General features: G+C 30.8%; 1 protein-coding gene across 1 annotated transcript; it reads left to right on the forward strand.

Annotated features, from left to right (window-relative positions):
• The first annotated feature begins 29 nt into the window (after positions 1 to 29).
• On the forward strand, positions 30 to 3257 carry LOC105359291 (zinc finger protein 430). Its single transcript, XM_011495849.1, has 4 exons — positions 30 to 273; positions 1042 to 1487; positions 2164 to 2544; positions 2683 to 3257. Exons 2-4 carry the CDS (start codon positions 1079 to 1081, stop codon positions 2793 to 2795), a joined length of 903 nt encoding a protein of 300 aa, XP_011494151.1. The 5' UTR covers positions 30 to 273; positions 1042 to 1078; the 3' UTR covers positions 2796 to 3257.
• Positions 3258 to 10367: the final 7110 nt, after the last annotated feature.

Genomic DNA, 10367 nt, shown 5'->3' on the forward strand with positions numbered 1-10367 from the left:
GGAGGAGGAGGAGGAGGAGGAGAACGGAGGCCGACACGACAGAAGGCTCGCGGGACTTTTTCTCTTCCTCTTCTTCTCGCGCGTCCATTGATCGTCGCGGATTTTCACTTTGACCTTTTTACGCGATTGCATGGGGCCGCCCATGACTTCTATTCTCGTCCTCGTGATTTTCATCGCCTTTCTAAAATACGCGGGGAGAACGTACGGCCGCTGGCCTTTATAGTGCACGACAGCGTTTAATGGGAATTTTTTTCTCCCAAGTAGCATCGTCAGGTGATAGGCTACGATACCAACATTGTTCTTCCATTTTTTTCAAAAGCTAACTAGCAATGTTTTACGTTACATAATTTTATGTGCCAAATGTTTTTTGCTTTCTTTTTTTTTTTTTTTTTTCTCCTTTAAATTATCATCGCTTATTCCATGGTGATTATTAGTCGTGTGCCGCAAACTCGATGATTTATCGAAATTATAAATTCTGTGTCACTCGGAATTCTTCTCCTTGTTGCAGTGTGTAGCAAAATATTAACCAATCGCCGACAAAATTCTACCAAAATATATACGCCACAGATAATCTGTTGACTTGCAATCCATTTCATTACAGTTACGTACGCACGCGCGCACGCATACGCGTACACACGCTCGCGCTCTCTCACTCACGCGCACACATATTTAACATTTTTCACGTTATTACATTAATATATATTTTTTAACGTCGTTACTAAAGTATGTTCAAGTACTCGTCATTTTGCGATATAAATATTTGCAGTAGTACACCTGTTATGAAGTAGATTTTACATTTTACCATTGGATACTATTTTAAAGAAAAGATGCAAATTAATTGCTTCAACATAATAGGGATAAGATTGCTTTTCTTAAAATAAAAAAAAAGGGGAATTTACATTTCTTACCTAACTACCAACATTATTACATTATTTGAATAGTTAATAAGATTTTAATCGGGCGAGTCGTTTAAATCAGTCGGTTAAATCGAGTCATAATGACAAAAAAATTATATATTTTGATTTATGTTTTTACTTGCAGATGTTGAAATTTAACTTTAAATAAAGTCAAGGGAGATATGACAACGAAGATGGCTTTTGATCCTAGAAATGTGAAATATCCATCGGATTTGCACCATTCGCAGAGTATAACTTCTTATCCGTACGCCAACCATCATGTCATTCAATCGATTCAGCGAACGGATGAAAACAGAAATGAAAATCATTGCAACAACAAGGAAATGTGCTCGACCTCGTCTCAGCAAACCTCTAGTACACAAACGATTCAAAAAGTCGATGCTGCCACTATGACGGACCCCCTACAGATAGACTTTCGACTAACCTCTGAATACTTGGCTCGCTGTTCCAATACACTTGGATTGCCCTACGTTTGCAAATACGAAGACAATAGCAATAACTCTTCGATACACAACTGCCAGGATGTTCGACCAAAGATTGAATACGATCTAGAACCACAGCGAATCAATGGTATCATTATCATCTTACTTAATATTTGTCTTTTAACTGCAGTTGCGAATGCAGTGGCTTATAATTATTAATTTCTAACTTTAAATTATAATCAGCAGTATTTCTTATGTATGGTGTAAAATTAGAATACCTAATCTTTTTATATTTACTAAATTTGCAGCTAGCTTATAAAATATTAATGAAAGCAATATTTTTGGACAATCGGTATGAAAATAAGTACACGAGTGCATTATGAAATGGATAAACTATCGGCGTGCTGGATGTCTGTGTGCATGTACGTTTATTAAAAGGTAGATCGATCAATTAGGTGGCAAACTGAATTAAAATTACATGGTAAAAATTGTATTCCCATGACAGAAGAAGCTAGACAATCGTGTATTATAATATATATTTCTAAATAAATAAAAGCACTGTACAATGCTGCGAGCAATATTCTCTGCAGAAAAACAAATAAATTTATAAGCCAAACTAGAGCTCCATAAGAGAGAGTGAGATATATATATATATATATATATATATATATATATATATATATATATATAGAGAGAGAGAGAGAGAGAGAGAGAGTGTGTGTGTGTGTGTGTGTGTGTGTGTGAGAGAGAGAGAGAGCATATGAGCATAAGAGAGGAAAGCCCAAGAGCCAATAACGAAAGACGTTTCCCTTGCTTAATTTCAGGCATGCTGATTTACCACTGCCCAGAATGTGCGTACCGTTTCGAGGACCGCGAGACACTACAGGAGCATCTCGAGGATCACAAACAGCGCCCGCACGTATGCGACATTTGCGGAGCAAGCCTCAAGCGGAAGGAGCACCTCGACAGGCACAAGCAGGGTCACAACAAGGACAGGCCCTATCAGTGCAGCACCTGCTGCAAGGCTTTCAAGCGCAACGAGCATCTCGCGCGCCACATGGTCATCCACTCGGGCAGTAAGAACCAGGTGTGCACGGAGTGTGGCAAGGCCTTCTACAGAAAGGATCACCTGAAGAAACACCTCCAGAGTCACGGGAGCAGCGCCAAGAGCAAGAGCCCGAGTAACTCGCAAAGCGGCGTGACTGGCGGAGGCGGAGGCGGTAGTGGTGGTGGTGGTGGTGCTGGTGGTCCTGGTGGTGCTGGTGGTGCTGGTGGTGCCGGTGCCGGTGCTGGTGCCGGTGCTGGTGTTGGTGCTAGTGCTGGTGCTGGTGCTGGTGCTGGAGGTGCCAGTGGCGGCAGCGGCAGCCAGAACAACAATCACGAAGAAGGTTTAAGCACCTTCGCCATGATGATGAGGCAGGCTGGACCTCCTCCCTTTTCGATTTTGCGAACCTAAAGTGACGAGCGTTAAGGCCCTTCCGGGCTCCCATCCCTCGTCCTCGTTACACTCACTGTCCTAAACTCACTCTGATTTCCTCGACTCGACTCCAATCCGTTACCGATTCCATTCTACGCGATAGAGATAAACGAGTCGCCAGTGATTGCTCTCGGAGAACATGCGTTTTGTTTTTTTACTCTCGCGAGCTCGACGCGACACATTTCGAATTAATCGATGCGAGGGACTTTGATAATCCAATGCCGTTCGCTCGGATAACACTTGCGCTTAAAAGTAATCGAGTCCATTCATAATTTTTCTTATGGAAAATTGTGGACCTAATGGAAAATATTTGACATCGGCATAAAGGACTTTGTATAGTCGGCCTTTAATGCAACTATCAAAGTACATATAAACTAATTATGCGACAAAGTCTCAGCGATATTAATGGATAAATCGATGAAACTTGGATGTTTTAAAGTGTTAAAATGTGTGCTATTGGTACACATCCCATTTTAAATAACTTGGAGTCCCGCATAGCTTTCGAATCACACGAATTGCTTCGTTGTTTGTAATTATAATTTTTCAAACAACCAAGCCAACGCTAGTTTTCTTTTTATATATTTTTACATGGTAAATAATTTTAACAATAAATTTTGTGTGTTAAGTTAATTATTTATTATATTAAGGTTTCCTCGTCTCTTATTAAATGCAATACAATTTCTTTCATATCTTCGTTTCTCTTTTTCCTTTTTTTTCTTTCTTTCGGTCCGTTTTTTTTTGTTTTTTTTTTTGCTTTTTTTTTGTTTTGTTTATTTTATAAATATTTAAATAGCAAGTATGTCAGGCCGATAGAAGTTTTAGCGCGTTTAGATAGATTCACCGCTAACCGCTTCTATCGTACGAAAAAATTTGTCTAGATTAAGTTAAGAAAGAATTATCATGTTTTACGAAGGCGGTGAATTCGCGAAGATCATTCGTAAGTCGAAACTCTGAACAGTACTTACATTATTGCGATAGTAAAATAATTACGATTGTTACATAACACGTACGTAGGGATTTGGTAAACAAATATAAATGGAAATGAAAAGAAATTTTACGAGCGCGTTCGTATTATAAACGTACAATTCATAGTAAATTTTTCCTAATCTGTATAAAGTAGATTTACTATATTTCGCAAAACGGATAATGCGACTGGTATAAACGTAAACTTTTGTTATATACACGAATCGTACGATCAAGCGTAAATTGAAAATGTACGTGCGGCATACTCGTACGTAGAGTATAAGTGCTTTATTTATGAACGAGTGATTTTGCAATGATCGATGATAATCATTTGTATTAATGGAAGAATACAGTTACTTACTGATGAAGAAATTGTTAATGCTATTGTAAAAAAATTTTCATCATCATTATTATTATTATTATTATTATTATTATTATTATTACGATTATTATTATTATTATTACGATTATTATTATTATTATGAATTGACCGATTTATAGATTGGTAAGATCACTTTAGTTGTTGAATTAAAAATATCTGTAAAAGATGCATGAGCGTTCATTTTTATCGGGAAACAATTGCAAATTTAATAATTCATATCGAAAAGCGAATTCATTCGGTTGTTCATGATACGACTATTGTACACACAAATTTTGATTCGAAAAGTTTATAAAATTTTTTCCTGTTTGTATTTTTGTAATTAATAATTTATAAATTTGCATTAATTTTTAACCAAAATAAAAGACTTCTTTAATATTAATAAATATGGTCTTTCAATTAATTTAACTATTATTTACTATAAATAAAAATTAATCTCTCTCTCTCTCTCTCTCTCTCTCTCTCTATATATATATATATATATATATATATATATATATATATATATATATATATGTATGTATACATAATTTTATTGTAATGAATATTTTTAAATTTCATGTAATTATTCTTAGGAGTTAATAGATTAAATGTATATTCAATGCTATACAGATTGTTTTTCTTTGCAGTTTATATTCGTTAATGCCAATGAAAATTAACTATTACTACAATGCATTAAAATAACAATTATCTATCAAATGTTTAGAAAATTAAATAATAGCTAAATTATAAAAAAAAACAATAAATCAGATAAATTACTTTTCTTATAAAAACAAAAAAAAATATATATGTATATATATAGTATAAAAAATATATATGTGTATATATATGTATATATATGTATACAAAAATTAATCATTGATAGTTAATTTTAAATTTTACGAAATTATTAAATAAAAGGGATAATTTTAGTTAATGTTAATTTTAATTTATAGGAGCTCTCGTACATTTATATCAACTTGCACAAACTCAATCCAAGCTAAAGTGTAATCTTAAAAATAGTTTAGTTGTAACGATAGAGAAGCATATGCAATGACGCGATACCATAAATACAATCACAAGTTCAATTAATTATTTACTTACGTTAATATTTATTTGCAAACTTACAGAAACAATTTTTTCTTCCTTCACAAGATACATTATCAGAAATTTATATTTCAAGAAGAATAACGATCTCAATTAAGATCAGGTCAATATGCATTTCTTTTATTATTATTATTTTAATCTATTAGAATTAAAATGATCTTTAAATAGAATTTTATCAGATTGTTGGCATTTATGTATAGCTTATAGCTTATTAGATAATCTTCAAATATATTATTACTATGTACTTCCAAGTAATTATTATGACTATAATAAACACTCGATTGAATTACTCTTTATAATGATAAATTTAGTTCAATGAATAATGTCTGCAGCCATTATATAAACTTAATAGAGTTAATGAATAAGCAATTTTTAATACTTTTGAAGTAACTATTAACTTAATGTTACTTTATGTTATTAAAATATAATAAATCAGCTTTAATGAATATATATATATATATATATATATATATATTAGTGTACGTAAACGTGACTTATTTTCAATTAAGCCCAACATTTACTTCTAGTAATATGTTAATAAAAAATGTTAAACTTCGAATGGCAGTTTATATTCTTTTCTACGTTTTCAATTCATTTAACGAAATAATTTTTAAATATAGTTGGAAATGTTTTAATATTCTTTATTAAATCTTAGGGTACTTTTACTTTTTACAAATCATTATTCGTGCCATTACACTGGACTTTCATACGAAAGTGTAAAAGATGGGAAAAAATCAGCAAAACTACATGAAAATAAAATAAATCTTGAGTTTTCTCACAATTTTTATTTATATATATATATATATATATATGTGTGTGTGTGTGTGTGTGTGTGTGTGTGTGTGGTATGTATGGGCTATTACATAAAGCAGCAGGGGCGGGGGCACGGGCGGGGGAAAGAGGGTGGCGGTGGAAGGGAGGTGGAGGAAGAGGAGGAGAGGGAGGAAGTGGGGTTATTGTGTTGAAAAACGTTCACAAACTTAACGTCCATATTCAGCGCAGCCTGAACATTCCTCACGCCTACATCGTCCTCCCCTACTTTTGTTTTCTAATGTCTTATTTTAAACAATCTTTGCAAATCCCTTCTTATCGATATCATACAGAATACATGTTCGACTCGACGGAAGATCGTTAACGCGTTAGCGGTGCTCAATATTCGTGCCGCTTAATCGATTTCTTCCTTCGTCACTTTCGAACTACACAACACGATAAATATCTTCGATGAAACATAAAGTGCAAAGAATCGATGGGGAGAAACTCATTAAATTCAATTGTCGCTGTCCTTTATTTCACTTCTAGTCATCGGCGAAGCTGCATTTTATTTATTTGATTCTTTTTTTTTTTTTTTTTTTTTTTTTTTTTTTTTTTTTTTTTGTTGCTTACATTTGCTTGTAAATTCATAATGAACTCAATAATATACTTATCGTTTGAATGCATCAGAATGCACAAATATAATCATTTCACATTTAAAAAGTAATATCACGGAAACAAATACAAGGTATTACTTCTAAATTAAAATTAATGGTTATAATTTAATTATATTTAATATTGTAGAATTTAAACAATACATTTATATTTACTTTGCGATAAATAGTTTAGCATTGCACAAAAAATACGTGATTTCCTAATAAAATTAATCGATTGCTTTTTCTCATACTCTTTGTTATGAAAAGATTGTTAAAATTGTAAATTGAACGTTAATCGATTATTTGTTTTTATTTGTTTTTTAATAAGCAAATGATTACAGACATTTTGACATTTTGACATTTTGACATTTTTGTATGATACGTTAGAGTAATAATCATTCGGAATATTTACAAAATTATAAATACTTTTCAGCTCCAAATTTAAATCATATGTTTCCTGACGCAAGAAAAATTATTGATTTTTTGTGCAACCAGTAAATTATTCATTTGAGACTTTGACGATAACAATCAAATTTTATCCGAATGTAAGAAACCAATTATTATAAAAATTCGAAGGCATTTCGCACAGAAGAACTATTGCTTGCACTATTGTTTGTATTTTCATTTTACGCAATTTACATGCTAATCTATTGAAAAAAGAGTTAAATGCTTTGTACTATGTCGAGGAATTTGTATATCTCCGCATTTTCCAACATTACCCATTCCACAGTCTATTTTCACAATTTTCTTAAACGCATACTCACTATCATTATCTTGTATTACTTTTTGCTTTACATTTATTCGTCATCTTCGTAATGGGATATTTTTCTTTCATTATCATTTTCATTTTAATATTCTTAAGAGTTACGTCGTGCAAATTAAAAAATTTAATACACTTATGACTGGCTTTACATCGAAAATTAATTCATAAATTTGAATAGCACTGGTCAAGTAACTTGGTACCTTTTATTTTTTTTTATTTTTGTTTTGTTTTTGTAATATCTATTCAATGAAAACATTTAAAGCCGTGAAACTGTTGATTTTTATTGTCGAAGGTTCTGTGCTTATTCTGCAAACAAAGCCCAACAAATTCATTGCGATGCATAAAAGACTCTTAATTATAAAACTATGTGCCTTTTTTTTTAACTTCAGATAAATTTTGTGAATTTTCTTATAAACCTTATATTTTAAATAAAAATTTCACGCTAAAGTGCTTTTACATCGAAAGAAAAAGTTCCTATTCGCTTATAAAAAAAAAAAAAAAAAAAAAACCCTGTCGCTCAATTATAATCAACGTACCATTCTCTACTCTAAAAACATAACGATTAATTAAATAAATTAAAAAGACATAAAATAATATTCTTATCCGTGTTCTGAGAAATAAAATAATTTCACGTTAAAATTCTTTGTCGCTGCAATTAAGAGAGTAAAAATTAATATTTTATACTTATAGATTATATAGTTTAGTCTATTATTCGATATTGAGTAAAAATTTAGATTTTCTGTCTATGAAAATTCATGATGCACATTCTGCAATTGGTAAATTAATATTTTAATCGAATAAAATAAATGATAATTAACGTTTTGCTATTCTTTACGTTATCTATTCTTCCATGTGATTTTCAAGCAAAACTTTTATTTATAAACAACGTGTGCTTTAGAATATATGAAAAAATTGAATCGTCAAAAAATTATTTTTTTTCATTTTGTACAGAAGATTATTTGATACGCTAAAAATTTTGCCCATATTTAGTTTAAATACTTAATAAAATCTGGAATTTTAAGGTTTTAACAGTTTTTACTCAATAAACCACGTGAATATTTTGTTTACAAAAAAAAAAAACATTACTAGACACTTGGATAAATGCAAAGCGCACTTTTACAATTGTTCACTAAGTAGAAGCCTACAGAAAAATTTTGTAACAATTTCAATAATAATACACATACAGTTTCTATTAAAAACAAATTAATTAAGTCTAATTAATTTTTATTACGTTATTCTATCTTTTAATTGAATTATAGTAAGTATACTACGAAGAAAAATGTTAATTGCAGGGCCAACAAGCAAAATGTTTGCACTCTCCCGTGCTTTTAATTTTAATAAATTTTCTACCGTATCGATCATTTTATACTTTTACTTTTCGCTATTATCGCTTAATTAAATAGCTTGCGTAGAAAAATATGCTTTCCGTCGTTCACCTTAGTCGTCTTTCTTTCTTTTCTGTCTATAATTTGTTCGCACATGCAATCGCTCGTTCACGCGCACTAAGCTTCACTGTCTTTACGAAAGTGTATTGGAAAAACCTTGAATTTTCTCGTGTGTATTCGTTTATATGTAAATACGCATGGAGAGAAACGTAAACGAATGTTTTATATCGTATTGTTTGGAATTTAAAAGGATTCGCAAATTTTAATGTACCAAATGTAATGCAGTGGCACAAGGCTTTGCGAATTTACTTATTTGAATGTAAGTTCATTTAAGTTCATTTCAGTTCAAGTTAAGTTGATTTCACGTTCTTACACAATGTTTATCAATTTATTAACGCATCGGCATTTAGTTCAATTGACGTTTGAATGTGTTCTGTTTTGTACTGACTATATCGTTAAAAAAAAATAATAATAATAATAAATATATAAAAACACATTTTACAATGACTTTAAACTTCTAAGACGTAATGTCCTTTAGAAATAAGTATAAATATTTCATTGTTATAGCTTTAGAAACCTACAAAACTACAAAATTCTAAAAAAGATTCTATTAATTTTTCTCATTTTTGATTTTTATTATAAAATGCAGATTCTTCGATTTTAAATAATACAAAGTCTAAGGTTGTTTAAAAAAAAAAAGCCACATAATTTTTGTCATTATTAACATATAATCTATACAACTTAAATTTTATTTCTTAGCCTTGTATGCATAACACATCATTACGAGTTTTAGAGAGAGAAAAAAAAAAAAAAAAAAAAAATATTAACAAGCAGAAGGTAAATTTTAAAATCTTCGTATTAAATAAAATGTAAAATTAATTATAAACTACAGTACAAAGGAAGAACAAGTAGCAATCACATTTTTATCGTCGCTTGTAAAACAAAACGACGATTTTGCTTAAATCCTTACAACACTAAATCAAGTCAATTATATTTTTGAACTACGTTTCTGCCGTATCTCTTTTCTGATTTTCCCCACTCTTTCATAAATCATAAAGCTATTCGTCATTTTTATGTTTTAAGAAGATATACAACTTAATATCTAAAAAATGAATTTCTTCAGATCATAGTCAATTTTAAACCACATTTTAATGTATGAGAATTTTAATCTCTTTACATTTAAATTTTCATGGCAATTACCATCGCAAAACTATTCTTATAAGTCTCACCCTTCATTCTGCGAAATTCACTTTTTAATTACAAAAACATATCGGTACTTTTTAAAATAAATTTCATCATTCGTAAAAGACTGTTTCTCTCTCTATTTTTTTGTTTTTGTTTTTTCGCTTTTGTTTTTGTTATTAATTATACTTACAAACACCCGGTCATTTCAATCTCTCATGCGAGTTACAAATTATTCATATTTCGCACGCTCACTATTGAACTTATTAAGTAACGCCTTAGTTAATTTTCTTTTGTATACAAACTTACGCTCTAAATCTATTATCTAAAGTGTACCGTCTCTTTTATTTTATTTTTTCTTTATTTATGATTACAAATGGCGGCAGA

The sequence above is a fragment of the Ceratosolen solmsi genome, unplaced genomic scaffold (assembly GCF_000503995.2).
Source record: "Ceratosolen solmsi marchali unplaced genomic scaffold, CerSol_1.0 scaffold11, whole genome shotgun sequence".
Lineage (NCBI taxonomy): Eukaryota > Metazoa > Arthropoda > Insecta > Hymenoptera > Agaonidae > Ceratosolen > Ceratosolen solmsi.

Excerpts from the sequence above, each read along its gene's own strand:
- LOC105359291 (XM_011495849.1), top strand. The coding sequence starts at position 1,079 with ATGACAACGAAGATGGCTTTTGATCCTAGAAATGTGAAATATCCATCG. Across the intron at positions 1,488-2,163 it reads AGAACCACAGCGAATCAATG|GCATGCTGATTTACCACTGC; the intron begins GTATCATTATCA and ends GCTTAATTTCAG. Across the intron at positions 2,545-2,682 it reads CTCGCAAAGCGGCGTGACTG|GTGCCAGTGGCGGCAGCGGC; the intron begins GCGGAGGCGGAG and ends CTGGTGCTGGAG.